The following is a 20,216-nucleotide window of genomic DNA, read 5'->3' on the forward strand; positions in this document are numbered from 1 at the left end:
CCGCTATAGTTAATACATATATATTTTTTAATCTCTAATGAAATATCAATGTAAAAATGAGTGTGAGAGAGATTTAAGATATGAAATTTATTACAAATTAATGGTTATATATATGAAACATATTATGTAAAATTATTTTGTGGTATATATCTAAAAAAATATTATACAAATTAGTGTTATATATTATGCAAATGTATGATAATTAGTTAGAATATTCTTCAATCCGTCAAAAACCTCCCAAACCGCAATTTATCAATCCGCTAATCCGCCAACCCGCCATTCGATTTGTAAATTTACTCTCAAACCGCCCGAACCGCAATGCGCACACTCCTAACTGCAATGGTAATAGGAAGTAAAATTACTTGATAAGATTATATCATATACCTCTTGGTTCATTATTCCTTCCAATAGTGGATCCACTTTCTAGCAGTTTGAGAACAGGCTAATTTATTAATTTTTTGGTTATTTAATTAAAATATGAGCTAAAAAAAACTAGTATGTTTAGGATGACTTTTTGACTTTTTACGAAAAAATGTGCAAAAAGTAGACAGAAAATAGAATCTTTGACTTTTTGATATAGATTGTTGATTTTTTGACTAACTTTTTGACTTTTTGGATAAAAATGAAAGTTCCAAACGAAATGTAAAAGTTTGTTTTGTGAAGCATTATACTACCAAGAAAACAAAGAAAAATGCTAAAAACAATGGATAGAACTATTATTAATATTGGAAAATATGTAAAAGTATTTTAAAATATATAAAAATATTTTAGGATATATAAATTATGTATTAAAAGTATAAATATTTTGATAATATGTAATTTTTATTCACACCCCTTTTAGGATTGTTATTAGCAAAACTCAAAAATAAGAGATTGATAAATAAAAGCACAATTAAATAGTTTTTTTGGTGACAGACTATAGGATTTTTGCTAAACCTTAGTCGACTTTTGAAAACCACTTAAAATAGTTAAATTGTCAAAAAATTACTATAATGAAGTCAATTATTTTCTTTATTTTTTATATTTTTCATAAAAAACTAAAAAATAATTGAAATAACTACCTTCTAAAACAACCTTTAACGTTTGCTAACTAATTTCTCGTGAATTTTAATTTTTCACTGTAAACTTTCATGGACCACTCGTGAATTTTAATTTTTCACTGTAAACTTTCATGGACCACTCTTCTGCAACAATTTGCCAACCATAATTTCCCCTTCAACCCTTTGCGACTAATGTTGCAAAAAGTGCTTTTGTTTTTTTTGGATAAATTATAAATACAATTTTTGAAATTTATTTAAAATATAGATTACTCTATGTAGTTCTAAAAATTACATTTCGCCCCTAATTAAGTTTTTAATTGTATTACAAATGCCCGTTTTATGAATAAATTATTAAGTCGCTTAACATATTTTTAATGATGTTAGAAATACATTTCAATTAACAATTCATGTAATTTTATTGTTATATGAAAGAGTAGTTAATAATTTTATTTTTTCTGTTAATTTAATTAAGGGCCAGTCAAAAAATCACTAAAAAACTAAAAAGTCAAAATTATAAAAAAAAGTCGAAAAATTCATTTTCTCTCTACTTTTTGCACGTTTTTGCATAAAAAACTAAAAAAATCATTCAAAATATATTAATTTTTTTACCTCATATTTTAGCAAAAAAGTCAAAAAGTTACTAAAATAACTTATTCTCAAACCAATCCTTAAATAAAAAATTCTAATAAATGAGTATTTGTAATTTTTAAAATTACAGAAGCAATTCATATTTTAATTAAATCTTAAGGAACATATTTGTAATTTTTTTAAAAATTAATTGGCAAAAGGTCCATATCTACATAGCCATATGTTTTTTTGGTAATAAAGACATGTTTTAATGAAATTGTTTAGTGCGAAAGATAAATTGATATTATGAATTAATTTCTTTTTATTTTTTTTTTTGTCACCGCTCTAGACCACCATCGAACCACCGCTAGAATCCCTAAAAAGTTCATCGGATCACAGATTCAATTTCAAAACTTTTGTGACAATAACCCCAAACTCTATTTTTTTGGAGACTAAAAGAAGAATAACAACTTAAAAAGATCATATTATTCTTATTTATTCATCTATCTCTTTACGTATTATTCACTATTTATATATATATCATTCATTTGCTTATATTATTACCACCATTATTACCATCACCGTTGGTGTCAACTCACCTCTAACTATAAATAATTTTTTGGCAAACTTACCCACGTGAATGAACTTTTTGGCGACAATCCAACAGTGGTCAAGAGGCAAAGGAGTAAAACTCAAAGAACAAAACATTCAAAATAATAAATTATCTTTCTTACTAAATAATTTTACCAAACATGTTAACCTTTCACGAATTACTCCAATTTTCTTAACAACAGAATTCGACGTCGCATCATGCTTCAATTCCAGGACACGCCTGAGGAGCATTCGAGTCGCTCAAAAATAACAAAAAAAATAGACAGCTTCTTTTTAATTGAGTTTTTGAATTAGAGCGTGTTATTAGGCTTACGTAGGCTTATTATAGAATTCATATTGATAATTTAAATCGTTTAATAAATAAGACTTGTCAAATACTTCATTTATATAAAAAAAAAATTATTGATCGAATATTCATAATTACTTGATTATATTATATTTTTAAAATTACAATTATTATTAACATAAATTTAATTTAATCAAATAATTATTAATACTCAATTAATATAATTTTTATAAATATAAAATACTTAATCAAATTTACATATTCGACGATTCAAATTATGCATGTGGCTTCTGTAATGAGTCCACAAAATCTCACAATATGTTCGAGGTCGTTTTCAAACCGGTGAGAAACTATTCCCAATAAAAGATGTCTCAAAAATCGTTGAAAACAAAACACAAATAAAAAAACTTGGCTTCATTACGCCAGGCTGGTCCCAATCCCATTATCTCCGTCACACCAATATAATGAATTTCCATTTCCATCCTCATCACATCCTCCCCAAACACCCCACTCCCAACCCATCATTAACCCTTTCACGGAGGTCAAAACCGTAATTTCACCATTCATATCAAACCCCCACCGGAGCAAACCCTCCCCCCTCTCTCTCCTCTCCCTCTCTCAAACCTCCCAAAATCAGATCTCCTCGAGCCCTCGTTCGGATTCAAAAATAGTTTAATTCGATTCGAATCGATTGATTGATTCGAATCGAGAGCAACAATGGGCGATTTCAATGTCGCGCTTTTGATCGTCGCCATAGTCGTATGCGTATTGGTGTTCTTCTTCAATGTCTACCTCCTCGTCAACTTCCAGCACCCCGACGATGCGAACCAAGCCTACTTCCCCAAATTCGTCGTTGTTTTGGGCCTCTCCGTCGCCGCAATCTCTATCCTCATGTTGCCGGCCGATGTCGCCAATCGCCAGGCTTGTCAGCACGCGATTTACAATGGTGCTTGTAATCTCACCTTGCCGATGAAGACTCTCTGGCTCGCTATCTACATTCTCGACGCTGTTCTCGTCTTCTTCGTCATTCCTTTCGCTATGTTCTTCTACGAAGGCGATCAGGACAAGTCGGTACATTTTTTTGGGTTTTGTTTCCATTATTGCTCATTTTGAAATTTCACGCATATGTATATATATATATATATATGTATATGTTTTTGTATACACATACGTAGACTAGATGATTGGTGGATTGGGTGGAGAGGAAATTGTACCAAGATACACCCAAAAAAGAGAGATGAAGAGGGTAGAGAAAGAAATGAGAAATAATGTGTAAAATTTTTAAGAGACGATTTTACCAAAATTAAACATTAAAAGCTACAAATTTGCACGGATTTTGTTGAAAAGAAAAAAGAGAGGGGGTAAAAATATTTAAAGATACTAGCGGTCCACACACGCAGCGTGTGCAATTCAAAAAAAACTTGTAGTATAAGAATAATGATAAAGAAGAATGCACACATAATATGTGTTGTTCAAGTGGTGAGTACCTTCTTAATCAAACTCATGATCATGGTTTCAGGCCCCATTCTTCCCTAAATATAATTTTTACATAAACACTAATTATAGGGGTATTTTGGAAAAATTCAAAATATGTGACATTTTGTGTTGACACCATTTCTAGGTTTCACATATTATATATAATAGTATAGAAACTTGAAATTTCAAAAGAAGAAGCTGAAAAATATAGCGGTAAAAGTGCAAATTTAAAAAAAAAATTGAGGCCCTAATGCGGCTCCGCCATTGATTTGGTGCTGGTTGTCATATGCAGGACTGTTGGCAAACGGATTAAAAGTGCATTGTTGTGGGTGGGAACTACAGCTATTGTTTGTGGTCTGGTGCTTGGAATTTTATACGGTTAGTTTTCTTTGATTTGATTTTTTTTTTTTTTTCCCCTTCTGTTTGCTAAGATTTGGCTTTAAACTTAACCATGGAGTGAGATAGTTGGAAATTGTAATAGTTGTTTAAAATGGGATTAATTATGTCATATATCAATTTTTGCATCCACATATGATAGCTTTGCACGAATTCAGCTGTTTTTTTTGTTTTTTTGTTTTCATCTTCACAGGTTCTAACATTATTCACAGGTTCAAACATTTATTATATTATTATTTTTTTTGATAAATAAAAATTTATTGCCATAACCATAAGGAGGCCAAAGCCATGTGTACATGCGGTGCATGCTAACAAAAGCATCCAAATGCTCTAGAAGTCTATAGTCTAAGTGAAGGGCTATTTTAGTAAAATTTTTTTTTTAATTCCTTATTGTTTTGTGTCCAAGAAGGATTAGAATTGCTTTGTTATAAATAAGGTTATGCCCTTCATGGGAATTCAGTTTTTAGCATTGATGGTTTTTCTATGTTTTAGTATTCCTTTTGGATTCAAGGCTTCTTCTCTTGCGGATTCAAGAGCTTCGTTTGCCAGAACAATAGCTAGCCTCTTTTATGTAACAGCACAGCATTAGCATTGAATGAATCTGATACTTGGACATATACCCCCAACCGATACCTGTACCAAAGTCCGTATTATTTAAATGTAGGTAAGATGACCCAAGTCATCTCGAAAAAGGTTAATAATGAGGCCATGCCTTCCATGCAACTCTGCAATAACTAAATGATCATAATTGGCTTTGCAGTCTCAATCCACGTTGGATACTAAGTAGGGAGATCGTTCCTCATATTTAGTAATTTTCATCATATGAAAACTCAAATTGTATGCTGACCATGGAAAAAACCTCAACTACTTTTCCTTTGAAAGAGTAGCTAAGAATTACTTGGAAATACCTTACAGTACAATTTAACATCAAAACCGCTTTGAAGCACACCAACTTATCTCATGCCCTTCTTCTCCCGAGCAATCCACCCTATACAAAATACCCACTTATCCATCACTTCATCCCCTTAATCAGTCACCTGCCTCTAAAATCTAACATCCCGAACCAAATTTTCTTCTTAATTTATGATAATTTTATGTTGAAACATCTTTCTTCATCATTATTTTATAATTCTAGGAAAGAAACTCTTAAAGCATTATTTTCATGCCATTGCATATGTTGAGTTTGTATCATCTAGTCAGTATCATCCTTTCCCTCCCATGAATGCTGAATCTTGTGTGGATGTTTATGATAAGGATCATAAGATACTTCATTTACAGTCGTTCTTCAGTATTGCTGGAACTTTGGTTGAGATGAAGCTGTAGTTGTGCACATGTGTTAAATATGTGTTAATGATGGGCTATCTATGAAGTTTTGGTTTTGGCCTTATCAAAAGATGGTTATTAATTTCATAGTTTGGCTGTGAGAGGCTTTTAGTGCAAGATATGTTGATGAACTGAAAGTATGTCCATTGAAAAGGTAACCATTCTGCTTATAGTTGGAGAGTCAGATGCATCTGTCCAGCAATCTGTTATTTTTTCTGTTAGATATTGAACATTTTATCCCTAAAAATTAACAATAATCAAAGGATATCAAATTAGAAGATTTGGTATGTTATGTGTGATGTTGAATGTGATATGGCATCTATAGGTGGCTGGAAAGATAATTTCCTTTATGTGGCCACAGCGTGGTGGGACTTGTAAGGCCTTTAGTTAATTAGGTTGCTTGTTTGATTATGCTCTTCTGCCCTTTATCTGTAGATTTAAAATCTATTAAGCCATACTGCCTTGTATAAAAACTAGGAAGGAAGTCTTTTTGGTCAGATGCATTTTGTTGGAATTTTAGTTTAACAATTAATTTTTTTTTTCCCTTCTTTTTTTCTTTCAGTAGACTAACAAGCTGTGTATTTCTTTTTCTTCGTCTACTAGGGCTTGTTGGAAAGGTCGACTTCACTGTCAGGCACCTCTCTTCAGTAACAACTAACTTCCCCACTACATGGGACTTCTCTAGCAGTCAACAATGCATTGGAAATGGCGCTAACCAGGTTTAGAAAAAAATATATCATTGCTTGCTATTATTCTATAAGTTCTGCTTTTTGCTAGCTTTAGACTTGTCTGAGCATGAACAGCTCATGACGAAATTCTCAAGATCATTTTTTAACTTTCCAGTGTTCATCATATTCTGCAAGTCCTTCATCAGAGACAACATGGACCATGCGCGCCACCTTCCCAGAATATGTTGTTGCTCTTGCTACCATTGTTGGATCTGTTCTTTTCACTGTATGTCAATCTATCAAATCTTTAAGCTTCTGTATAGTAATTAGATTTTCTTCTCATATTTTACAACATTTTAGATGCAATTTGATAGAAACCAAACCTGAGCTTTAGATGTGATCTGGCATGATTATTTTTTTTCTCATTCTCACCTAGGTTGTAAATGCATTTCAAAACAGAGACATTGCACACCTTGTATGAATTGATTGTAGAATTTCTGATGGTCTGCGTGGTATCAATTAGTGATGTTGAATTATGTCTGATGCAGAATAATAAGATTAAAATGATCATTCACTACGTTGTAGATTTTATGTCTGGCTTTACAGAATATAAACTATTTTGTGATTATCCAAATAAAGATTTACAAAAAATTAAGGCTGTACAGATACAGTTTTAATGGAAAACTGTATAGATACAGTTTTAATGACTTTACATCTGGATAGTCTTGAACTTCTATATTTTATTTTTTGACCTCTTGTTGTCCTGTCAGATATTTGGTGGTGTTGGCATTGCTTGTTTGCCACTGGGACTTGTCTTTTCATTTGTTCAGCGTCCAAAAGCGGTTATCACTCGTTCACAGTATATTAAGGTAGGTTTTGGCTTGTGCACTATGTATTCGTATGAAATTACCTTCTTGATGGCTTCTGTTTCAACATTCAACATAATGGATATTGGCAAATCTAAGTTGATTATGGACTTCGGACTTTTATTTTGTAGGAAGCAACTGAACTAGGTAAAAGGGCAAGAGAATTGAAGAAAGCAACTGATGCGCTTCGTCAGGAAGAAAAGAGTGGTGCAAAGGGAAGGAAGTGGCGTAAAAATGTCAAGGCAGTGGAAAAGGTATTACCCTTTACCACGATTGTAGCTTGAGGTGCATCCTGCCACCACTGAAGGGCAAGGTTGCAGGGTCTAAGACTGTTAAAACATAGCAAGATAATTATTAATTCTTGACATTGGTGTACTTCCAAAGTTGGTTTCACAAATGGGCCTAAGTTGTATTTGAGTTGCATGGTGCAGAATCTAAGATATGATATTGCTGATGAGATCCTTATGAGCTACTTTTTCTGCCTAAAAAAATATGATTTCAGCAAATAATGTCATGGTACAACAGAAAATTGGGTTCATATAAGAGTTAAGATATACTAATTGAATGAATTGATAATTACAAGTCTCCTACTTCAATTTTTGCGAATTGCTTTTATATGTTGTATGTGATAGATTTCATTGACATGCACAGAGAGAAGTGCAGGATAGTGAGGACCTGTTATTGTTGGTCACTTACATGGATAGACTTTAATTGTGGAGAATCTATTTCAATGGAGTATTTTGTCATGGTTGAAAATCATATAATTCTCGTATTTTTGACATTTGCAATCTTTAAAGTATCTATCTGTGGCTGATCCTTATTCCTATAAAGATGTGCTTTATCTCAAGTTATTAAATTAGGGAGCTGAAGGTTTAGATAAGGGGCTTGTATGCAAGTTGTTTCTTTTTGATTTAGTGTGCTGGGCTCTTATTATTTTCTCTACTTGGACTGCTCCCACACCAATTTGTAATTATTCAGGCTATGTGGTTTCTGCTTTTAAGACCAATAAGCTTTATTGATCCTTATTTGTTTTTTAGTTTTTAGTGGGTTATATGTTGATATCGTATGATTTTGATTGTCCATATAATACTCCATTTTATCATTTATGTGATCCTTACTACATTGTTGCATGTTGTCTTCTTTTGTGGTGCTGTTTTACTGATATTTGTGTGGAGAATCAAAATAATTATGTCATTTTTGGTGGCTGTGGGGAAAGGGTTGGGGGCAGTTTAACAACCGGATAAATTACATTATTTTTGGTGTAATTTTAAAACTCACATTGTTGGTTTACTTTATATCTGCATCCGTGGTCTGATTCAAATTGGGTATTGTCTTGTGCTTTTTTAACCTTGCAGGAGCTGCTTCTTCTGGAAGAAGATGTGAAGGCTTTAGAAGAGATGTACCCTCAAGGTGAACAGGTGATGGTTTGAAATCTATTTGAAGTGCTGACCCTGCATATTTTCTAAACCTGATTGTCTCCTAATTGGTGCTTGATTCATTCAGGCTGAGACTGCATGGGCTATGACTGTTCTTGGCTACTTGGCCAAACTCGTGTTGGGAGTTTTAGGGTAAGCCCTAATTTTATGCGTATTTGTAATTGCTCCCTGGACAAAATTTCAATATGATTCACCTGAGTTATCATTGTTTCTTGTGCAGCAAATTCTAGATGACCTTGTTTGGTGACAATTGTCTTTCCTATTAAAAAATCATGTTGGATTTTAATGCCATTGTAATCGAAAGTTATTTTATTTTCCCTTTGATTTTCTTTTTTTGCTCATGTATTTGTGGGATAACTTTGTTGGTGGGTTTTATGATTTTAAACAGCTCCTGTTTACCAGATCAAAAAAAAAAAAAAACAGCTCCTGTTTACTAAAACTTATGCTACTTCTAGAAAAATATTCTGTCTTTGTTATTTTTCTTTTTGTCTGGATGGTGCTATATATTTTAACATTTTAAATTGGGCAACTGCCAGAGCTCTATATAGGGCCATTTCAGAGTAGGGTTTTTTTTTTTTTTTTTGGGTACTCGTGCTGAATGTGGTAAGGGACATAGAATTGAGAGAGCGAAGGAAGGATGGAACAGGATACCATCTTTCCCTCAACTCATTTAACTGATCTGGAAGAACTAGAAAGGGTTAGGAAAGGTGTCTTGCTTCCTCGTCTCATCCAATTTTGGGTGAAAACAAAATAGTGGTCCAGGAGGAGTTTTGTCTTCTGGTTTCCCTTTGCCTTCTCTTCCTACCAAATAATGGAGACTCTCTCCTTTCCTCTCCTCATTTTCCTTTCCTTTCCTTTCCTTTCCTTTCTTACATACCCCAAGTCTCCCCTTTTACCAAATGGAGCATGATATCCTGGCAACTTGGTGCAGACCATGTGTGTGTTTTCTATTGATTACAATAGATATAGATGTGGATTGTTACTGTTTTTTGAGAACCGCCGCTTTTTAAATTTTTCTTTCTTTCACAGATATATCTTTTTGAGTATAGTCTTACTGGGTTTATGTGGATGCAATACAATTGTGGGTTTATCTGCCTGGTGAATAGTAGATATCGAGAACAGCAGATAAGGCCTTGAACAATCTATAAGCCAAGTAACTTTGCAAAAATGATATGATATGAACATGAATGTTTCTCTTCTCCTGTGTGAATGGTGAGGGATGGGGAATAGGGGGTTTGCCTAGCTGGACATGTGGAGTATTATCTTTACAACACATATTATTGTTGGGTAACCAAAAGACAATGAATGGCGAGGGATGAGGAATAGGGGGTTTGCCTAGCTGGACATGTGGAGTATTATCTTTACAGCACATATTATTGTATTCACCCAAAAAAACACATATTATTGTTGGGTAACCATAAGACAATTTGTATCTCTTTTGTGTCCAATGTAGATGTTTTTTCTATGTTTTTTCGTGTGTGTTTCTCCCGTAGGCCACTCCACTATTCTGGTAATGTTTTTGTTTCTTATCCGTATCTATGAGATTTTTTAAGCCTATTATCTTCACTGCTTGTTTGACAGGTTGATTGTTTCAGTGGCTTGGATTGTACATATTGTGATATATCTATTGATCAGCCCTCCTCTTTCTCCCTTCCTAAATGAGGTTTTCGTTAAGTTGGATAGCGTCTGGGGTATTATGCAAAATTTATACATGCTTTTTTCATTCATTTACTTTGCTTCACGAGTTTTGAACAATAACTTGTGATCCATATCGTGCTACTTTGCCAGGTCTTCTGGGTACTGCAGCATTTGCATTCTTCTGCTTCTACCTTCTACTTGCTGTGATTGCTGGGGCCATGATGCTTGGCATGAGATTAGTGTTTATAACAATCCATCCCATGAAGTAATGAACTTTGTTGTGTTTTCATATTATATTATTTTAGTTTGTGTTTTGTGATGGCCGCTGGGAACCTTACACTTCTGGTGTTTTGATATTACAGGTGGGGAGCCACTCTGATGAACTCTTTCCTCTTTAATGTGGGCCTCATTCTTCTTTGCTCCATCAGGTTGGCTTCTTGTATGCTAAACACACTTCATTTACATATTGAAGTTAGATGATTATTTTCTCTTGGTTACAAGGGACAAAATTTCATTTATTTTGGATCGAGACGACCAGAATTTTCCATTTCCTAGGGAACCAAAACAAAAATCATGACTGGAATAATACTGAAATTCCCATGTTTTTATCGAAATATACCAAAACACACTGAAATGCGAAATATACCAAAATAATACATTGTTTCAACACTTGAGAAGAATATTTAACAATGTTCTTTTTTATTTTCCTCTTCTTGTCTATAAAAAAATTGTGAGAATGAAGAAAAGTATAAAATTTATTAGGGAATCTGAGAATCTAGATAGGAGAAGAGAAGAGAGAGAGAAGAGAAGAAGATAAAACAAGCATGATTAAGTCACTTTTTTTCATCCCTATTACTAGAGTTTTGCATATAAATTTTTTCCCCCTTCTCTTACAATGGTTAACATCTTTGCCAACTAAATCTTTGAACCGTTTGTTTATGAGCTTCTAAAATTCATAGAACTCAACATGTTCTATTATTAATTATATAGATTATATTAATATTTATATAGGTTTTAGTTTTTGTTTCCAAACATTTCCAAACTTTTAAAAAAAATTTAATCTTTTTTGTTTCCAAAACATTTTCGAAATGTTTCCTGAAACAACATACTGAAACGAAATTTTCATCCTTGCGTGGTTATAGCTTCCCATTCTTTTCCAAACTGAGAACATTTGATTGCTTGAAAACTCTTACAAGAAATGACATTGAGAGTTTGAGAGCTATTGTCCTACTACATATCTTGAAAACTCTTCATGGTATTGCTCAAACACTGGTTATAGGATTAAGAGTTACCAAATTGTTTTTGTTTTGCACCTTGTTCTGTTGGAAACTATTTATGGAAATAAATAAATACTACATCTGTTAAATTTGACTCGTGCATTATATTAAAGATGGCATGAGTTGGTCATCCTACTGAAGATTCATGAGTCAGTCATCCTACTGAAGATTCATAAAAGTTTAATTGAACTCATTTCTTCTGTCCTCATAGAAATCCAATTATTGGTTCAACATTTGATATTGGTTTTTGCACTTTCAGTGTGATTCAGTTCTGCGCCACCGCATTTGCATACTATGCTCAAGCTACTGCTGCACAGGAAATATTCGGTCACACATTGCAATCACTTCGTGGAATTAAATATTTATACAAGTCAGTCGCAATTCTTCCCCTGTAATTCTCGATCAATATTAATCAGACACAAGTACTCATCTAGTTGTTCTCAATTCCATTGCAGGTATAATGTGTTTCAAATTGCTTTCATTGGTCTGGCGGGCCTGACATTTGTGTACTATGCTGCCTTTGTAAGTTCACTCTTGCTTCTTTTGTCTTTTGCTCTGTTTGTTTGGGCAAAATATGTTTTTTGGAAAATGTTTTAGGCCTTTTCTGGTGTTCAGTATAATGGAAAACAAAAGTTTGATGGAAAATGTTTCATGTTTTGGGTGGTATTTTTTTCTTTTAAAAAGTGAAAAATATTTTTTGGATTAAAGTCTTACCAATGTCATTATGCTACTACCACCATCACCATCACTTCCACCATTCCACACCACCACCACCACCACAATCACTTCCACTGCCACCACCGCCGCCGCTGCTGCCACCACCATCACCACAGCTACTGCCACAACCACACCTACTTCCACCATCACCGCAACCTCATCACTACAGCTACTGCCTCCACCACACCACCACCACTACATCCACCCTGCCCTACCACCACCTCCAGTATATTAGTTTCAAGGACACAATCAAACATAAGAAAAGGTTCTCCGAAAAATGTTTTTGAAATTTTTTTCATCAAAACAAATGGAGTGTTTCTTTTTGGTTGCTTGAAACTAAAGGTTTTATTTTTTTAATATTAAAATATTGTAAAATTTCAGGGATGGAGAAGAAAAAAACCTAGTGGCAGGTTCCAACTTTCCACTTGAAACATCATGCCTTGAAGAGTATGCATCACCTAACTGGATCTTTCGGAATCTGCAGTTGTACAATTTATTACGCGTGATTTTTAAGTCGGATGCATGCATATGAGCCTAGATTTGTTTACTGTTGTTGTCTAGAGAAAATAGGCGAAACATCATCCGAGTTAAATTTGTGTTGAGTGCTGCACTGCTGTTTTTTTCCTTGCTTCCCCACCTTTTGTATGTAATATTCCTTGTTTGATTTATGTTTACTAAGCAGGTTTTTTTGTGTAATATCTTTGGTACTCATGCGGATTGGTTTGTGTACTATCCTTGATGTGTTTATACAGAAAATGGAAATGAAAATTTATTGAGCGGTTCGTGAATGTTTGTGTTCAATGTTTCTGAATTTTCTTGATGTATTATATATTTTTTAAAGATTCTAAGTACTGTTTTTGAATTTTGAGTGTGCGCATTCATTTATTACTCTGGCTATATTCTTTTAAATTAGGCAGCATTGTGGAACTCGGTGGAATACATATTTTTCTCGTAATGTACATGGTCAATTTTATTATATATATATATATATATATATATATATATATATATATATATATTTTATGGTCATGGTTAATTTAACAAACTACATACATGTTTGGGATGAGTTCAATTTCATGCAAGGTTGATGTTTTGCATTATGTAGTCTGAGCTTGTATCCTCTAACTCCTCACCCACGAAAACTCAAGAAGAGGAAGACCATCTGGTCAGAAGCACGAAGAAGATCAAGAGCAAAGATCACTTGGAAACTATGGATATCACCGATAGCTCACGTATCCCTCCTACGCCGTTACCAGTACCAGGTCCTGATGAGGTCTTGATTGAGGGCCAGAAGGTTAAATTGTTCAAGGAAGCTTTGGCAGCACCACGAAATGCGGATTTCTATTTTGATGACTCCATGGATTCTCTCTCTGCTGAGGAGGACGAAGATGAAGGAGCTACATCTATCCATGAAGAAAGCTTGCATCCGGCCCAACTAGGTATTCCGCAAATGCACCTACCGAAGAAATTACTGGAATAGATTCGAAGACCCTGGGCCAATACATTGATTGTCAGACTCTTGGGCAAGAACATCGGGTATAAGATGCTCTGCACAAGAGTAAAGAACCTCTGGGGCCTACAAGAGGAATTTAATGTTATAGATTTAGGCAATAACTACTTCCTGTTTAAATTCTCCTCTTTGGAGGATTGTGCACATGTCTATTCTGGAGGACCATGGGTCAGTATGGATCATTATCTCACTGTGAGGAAATAGGAGCCTGATTTTAAGGCATCGGAAGCCTTTGAAACCACCACTACAGTATGGGTGCAGTTTCCGGAGCTTCTGATTGAATATTTTCAAGAGGAAGTCTTATATACGATTGCTAGGCAGATTGGTAAGGCCCTAAAAATTGATCTCACCACAGCCATGGCTACTAGAGGCCGGTTTGCAAGGGTGTGCGTTGAAGTTGATCTCCGAAAGCCACTATGTCCTAGATTCCTCCAGGGTAAAAAAAGCTACAACATTGAATACGAGTCCATCCATTCATTTTGTTTCTACTATGGAAGGGTAGACCACTGCAAGGAGCTGTGTAAATATCAGGCAGCGCACCCCAAGTCTCAAACTGGTCACTGAAAAGAGCCTCTCCCGGAAGGATCACAACTAACCGTTGAGGGTAACCAAGTTCAAACGGCAATGGCTAACCCCAATGCCAACAGTCATTTGCAACAATCAGCAGTAGAAGGAGATGACACATATGGGCCCTGGATGATGGTAACTAAGCAAACCCGTAAACCTGTGCTCAATAGGAAGACCTAGTCCACTAGTCTAAGCCCAACTCATAATAAGTTTTCAGAATTGAGCAAAGAGACCCAACAAGAAGAGGAAGTGGGTAGGGGCAAACAAACAACTAGATTGGGCCTTGAGAAAGAGGCATCTAGCCCATTTCAGAAAACTCAAACTGGACCATCTGGTTCAAAAACTGTGATCCTGGCCAAGATCTCTCAAACCGACCCATCAGGTACCATCACTCCACCCACCCAGAACTCCTCCATTGCCCCCAGAACTGTAGAACTGGTTCCTCTACCTCAGGCACCCAATAGAAACCAGACTAGCCAACCTATACCTGACAATCCTAGTACGTTGGGAACTGCTTCTACATCCGCAGAAATCCCGATGGCTGATCCACTCTCTGAAACACTTTTAATACTTACACCCTTTCTACCTACTTCTGATCATTTACCATTAGCGAGTGAAGGATTCACAACCATAAAGCACAGGAAACCCCCTGATTCGGGAATCATCCATGGAGAAGGAGGAGGGCGCAGGTCTAGAGGTGCTTACCCACGGGATGGAGAATCATCCATTGACTCTATCGTTAGAACAAGGGATAGAAGCAACTCACCTTGTCGCTACGGTATGATGGATAGAGCAGATACGGATGCGAATAGAACCAAGCTGGAGCCGCAGAGCCGAGTCTCCAGTCCACTCTGTGCAGATGGCCTCCATGAGATCAAGGGATCAACATCATAGACGAATCAGGTGCATTCTTCTTGGTTTGGACACTAACCCCCTCCCTCAATATCCTACCATAAATTTACTCAACATCTTTGTTTGGAACTGCCCTGGGGCAGGCAATAGTGCCTTTAAGCGCAACATGCACGAACTAATTAGCAATCATAAACCGGAGATTCTCATCCTTATGGAAACCAAAGTCCCATTCAGTTCTATGGGAAACTTCTTCAACAACATGGGGTTCACTGCTGCAACAATAGTGGACCCATCAGAAAGAGCAGGCGGCATCTGGTTACTCTGGGACACTGTCCATGTCAGCATAAAAGCTACTAATGTTACTAACCAAGTTATTCAGGCCACTATTCACAAGGAAGATTATAAGGAATGGATCCTATCTGCAGTCTATGCAAGCCCTTACCCATCCCAAAGAGATGAACTCTGGAACGATCTTGAGGAGACATCTAGGGGCATGGAGAAACACTGGCTGGTTGCGGGAGATTTTAATGGCTACAGTAACCACACTGAAAGGAGAAGCTTTTCTCCTCACTACAATCATAACTGGGACCAGAAATTTGCTAAGTGAATCAACAACTGCAACCTCATTGATCTTGGTTGTGTCGGGCCTAGATTCACCTAGACAAATAACCGACATGGACTGGCTAATACCATGGAGCGCCTTGATAGAGCTATGAGCAACGACAAATGGAGAGCCTTATTTCCTGAGGGGACAGTGAGGACACTTCCTAGAACTTATTCAGACCACTCCCCACTCATTGTTCTCACACAAGGTATGCATTCTCACAATCCTACTTCTAGGCCTTTCAAATTTGAAGCAGCTTGGCTGTGTCATCCTTCCTTTTCGGATGTTGTTAAAAAATCCTAGTCTAATATGGAGCATAACCTGATAGAGGCCATTAATGACTTTACCCATGATGTTAAAAATTGGAACAAAGAAGTCTTTGGGAATGTGTATAAGCGTAAGCGTAATCTGTTAGCTCGTATAGAAGGTATTCAAAAATCTCAAGCTCACAGATTTTCCCATAATCTGCACCTCCTTGAAAATACCCTCATTAAGCAGTACAACATGACCCTGTTTCAAGAGGAACTTATTTGGTTTCAAAAATCCCGAGTCAAATGACTTACTATGGGAGATCGGAATACTAAATTTTTTCATATTTCCACTCTTAATAAACGTAGGAAACTCAAAATTAACATGATCAAGGATGATGCTGGAAATTGGATTTCTAACTCTATGACTATTAAAAACCATATTTCCCAATATTTCAATGATCTGTTTAAACATGAGGCTACTCCTATGCTGGATAATTGGAGAAGTATCACTCATACTGGCTTTACTCAGGAAAATAATGATACACTCCAAGCGCCCATCACCAACCAGGAAATCTAGAATGCCATTAAAAATATCAAAGCCTTCAAAGCCCCTGGTAGAGATGGGTTGCAAGCTGTCTTCTTTCATCAAAACTGGAATATTGTTGGTCCTTCCATGTGCCATTTTGTTAAACAGTGTTTTTCCACCCAGACCATCCCTGAGGAGGTTAATGCAACTCAGATTGTTTTAATTCCCAAGCTGGAGAACCCTGAGACTCTTAAACAGTTTAGACCGTTAAGTCTATGTAATGTTACTTATAAGACCATCACAAAAATTATTGTCAACCGCCTTCGACCCATGCTTTCTGAGTTAGTTAGCCTTAATCAGAGTAGTTTTATCCCGGGTAGAACTACAACTGATAATATCATCATCACCCAGGAAATTATTCATACCCTCAGGTCTAAGAAAGGCAAAATTGGAGGCATGGTGCTTAAGATAGATCTTGAAAAAGCCTATGACCGCATCGGACTTCATTCACCACACCTTCAAAGAATTCAATCTCAATCCTATCTGGATTAACTTTATCATGAATTGTGTTTCTAATGTTAACTCTTCTATTATTTGGAATGGTGAGGCCCTCCCAAACATTAGTGTTGGAAAAGGACTTAGACAGGGAGATCCCCTGTCTCCCTACCTGTTTGTGCTTTACATGGAAAATCTTTCTAACATGATAAGAATCAAAACTCAGAGTGGTGATTGGCAAGGCCTTAAAGCTTCTAGAAATAGCCCCCCTATTTCCCACCTCTTCTTTGCTGATGATTTTATTTTATTTGCTAGGGCTAACAATAGAAATTGCAATGCCATCATGGAAGTGCTAAATGAATTTTGTGTTATTTCTGGACAGAAAATAAATTTCTAAAAATCCAAGCTTTTTATTTCTCCCAACATTCCTAGAAGGGTAGCCCTTCCCCTTAGTTTTCAGTGTGGTCTTTCTCTTACCAATGACTTGGGTAGATATCTTGGTACCCCTCTGCTTCATGGCAGACTCAACAAAAATCACATTACTCACATCATTGGAAAGATGACTAATAAGTTATTTGGGTGGAAGGCCAAGAATTTGTCCCTTGCAGGTAGGCTCACCCTTGTGAACTCTGTTACTTCTGTCATACCCAACCATCTCATGCAAACTATGGAATTGCCTAGACATATTTGTGACAAAATTGACAACTTAAATAGGAATTTCCTTTGGAGAAACACTGATTTTGTTAAAAAAGTCCACTTGATTAACTGGAACCACGTTTGCAAAAGAAAAAGGCATGGTGGACTGGGCATTAGGAAAGCCAGGGCCCAGAATGCTGCCCTCATCTTCAAGCTTGGCTGGAAAATTGCTAGCCAGGCTGACAACCTCTGGTGCACTATCCTCAAGTCTAAATACCTTAGTCATCATTCCATATTTAATTGGCCTAACAAGAGAAAAGCTTCCCACACTTAGAAGAGCATAATTAATAATAGAGAGGTGTTAAAGACTAACATTAAATGGAATGTGGGCACTGGTGAACCTATCTCACTCTGGTCAAATTGGTGGTGTGGTTTAGCACCACTGGACAGTAATCACCAGGGCCCTCATATTGAGTGCACTACTACTGTTAGTTCCATCTTAGATGAGGAAGGCCAATGGAACCTGGCACCCATTCAAAATCTGATTTCCCAAGAAGAAAAAGAGAGCATTCTACAAATTTTCAGGCCTAGGTATGTTACTTTCATGGATACTCCTACTTGGCAAGGCACCACTAATGGCAACTTCACTACTTCTGTTGTCTATAACTCTATTACCCGGCAGGATGAGCATGACTTGGACTGGCAATGGGTGTGGAAATTCAAGGCCCCACAGAGATTGAGGAGCTTCCTTTGGTTGGTCATGCATAGTAGGTTGCTAACCAACCAGATGAGATTAAAGAGGAAGCTCACAGATTCTGACATCTGCTCTAGGTGTCAAACTGCTAGGGAGGACATGAGCCACCTTTTCAGAGGCTGCCCAAAGCTAAATTAATTTGGGTCAGGTTGCAAAGCTTTCCTTGGTGGCAAGCAGGTGATAGAATTTCCCTTCCTGAATGGATCAGATCAAATATGACAAGCAAGCAAACAGTGGAGGATATTCAATGGCCAATTATCTTTTTATCTACCCTGTGGAGCATATGGAAAGACAGAAACAGAGGGGTGTTTGAAGCCCAGCACCAACCTGCATCTGTTAGCACAGCTAGAATTATCCAACAGGCTCAAGAAATTCAAGATTCTCTCTTAAATCCAACTCATCCAAATTACTCAGTACCACGGCTAACTATTTGGTTTGCACCTCTTGCAGGGTTTTTGAAATTGAACACTGATGGCAGCTCAAGAGGAGACCTAGGCCAATCTGATTATGGTGGTCTGCTGCGGGATGAAGTGGGAACTTGGCTGTGGGGCTACCATGGATACCTGGGGAGTTGCACGAGTTTGGAAGCTGAATTGTGGGGTCTCTATCGGGGGCTCACCATCATCATGCAGAAAGGGTTGGCTAACATTGAGCTTGAAACAGATTCCCAAGAAGCAAGCCAGCTGATCTCAGATGGTGCTGTCAGTTCTTGTCCTTATAGAGCCTTAATTGAGGATGCCAACTTCCTCCTGAGAAGATGCAAATGCAGAATTTCTTACATCCCAAGAGAAGCCAACAAATGCACTGATGCTCTCGCCAGCATAGGAGCCAGCCAATCTGAGCATTTTGTTTTCTTAGATGAGCCACCCAATGCTCTTCATTCTGCATTAGTAGCAGACATGGTGGCTGCTAATTCTAGGAGGGACTGAGTTCCCTTTGTTGTTAAGTTTGTACTAAACTCTTTTTGTTTAACCTTCATTTGAATCCAAAAAAAAAAAAAAAAGAGTGGAAAAAAATGATTGTTTTGTGCTCCCTATAGGATGTGTTAAATTTTATTGTGTATCTTTCTTTTTTGGTTATAAAATTACTTATCCAAAATCAAAAAAGAAAAAAATTTAGATATGTGAATGTAAATGAAATATAAATTATTTTTATTTTATTTTTAAATTTCTATCTAAATTCGTGTAAACATCGACTAAGTTCATTGTGAAAGTGGCCAGAGTTCTTTCAATTGACAGTCATCCATCATCTATACGTGAAGGATAAATTACACTAATTTCTTGGAGGTTTGGAAATAAATATATTGAATTTCTGAAGCTTGGGGTAATTATGTTGAATTTCTTTAAAATATAAAAATTTAATTTATATCATACTTAACCTCTTTTTTATTAGTAATTTGATAGTTACATAGATGAAAAATGATAGCTATACCTGTTGCACTAAAATATATATTTTACTCTTATTTATTTATGTATCTACCGATCATTTGTATTAATTTTGATAATTCTAATGTTACTAGAAAGAAAGTTTGTATAATTATATCAAACTTATAGTGCTTATTGTACCTTTTTAAAACCGTAAAAGAGTAGTTATAATATGTTCAAAAAAATTTGTTTGATTGTGTTTTCAAAACTTAATTTTTAATTTTTTTTTCAAAAAATTAAAAATTAATTTGACAAAAATAAATGCAAAAAAAAAAAAAATACTGCTCATAAATAC

General features: G+C 35.9%; 1 protein-coding gene across 1 annotated transcript; it reads left to right on the forward strand.

The window, feature by feature from the left end:
- The first annotated feature begins 2,806 nt into the window (after window positions 1–2,806).
- LOC114278087 (LMBR1-like membrane protein) lies at window positions 2,807–13,090 on the forward strand. Its single transcript, XM_028220077.2, has 14 exons — window positions 2,807–3,572; window positions 4,274–4,359; window positions 6,304–6,419; window positions 6,544–6,654; window positions 7,139–7,237; window positions 7,366–7,488; window positions 8,590–8,652; window positions 8,738–8,802; window positions 10,252–10,361; window positions 10,459–10,573; window positions 10,671–10,736; window positions 11,845–11,955; window positions 12,041–12,107; window positions 12,684–13,090. The coding sequence occupies exons 1-14, from the start codon at window positions 3,223–3,225 to the stop codon at window positions 12,729–12,731; spliced, it is 1,530 nt and encodes a 509-aa protein (XP_028075878.2). The 5' UTR covers window positions 2,807–3,222; the 3' UTR covers window positions 12,732–13,090.
- Window positions 13,091–20,216: the final 7,126 nt, after the last annotated feature.

Source organism: Camellia sinensis, chromosome 10 (assembly GCF_055761805.1).
Source record: "Camellia sinensis isolate YWXY chromosome 10, ASM5576180v1, whole genome shotgun sequence".
Taxonomy (NCBI): domain Eukaryota; kingdom Viridiplantae; phylum Streptophyta; class Magnoliopsida; order Ericales; family Theaceae; genus Camellia; species Camellia sinensis.

Bases quoted from the DNA above. Each gene is read 5' to 3' on its own strand.
- LOC114278087 (XM_028220077.2), top strand. From the start codon at position 3,223: ATGGGCGATTTCAATGTCGCGCTTTTGATCGTCGCCATAGTCGTATGC. The intron at 3,573-4,273 runs GTCGGTACATTT...TGTCATATGCAG, and splicing joins TACGAAGGCGATCAGGACAA to GACTGTTGGCAAACGGATTA. The intron at 4,360-6,303 runs GTTAGTTTTCTT...TTCGTCTACTAG, and splicing joins GGTGCTTGGAATTTTATACG to GGCTTGTTGGAAAGGTCGAC.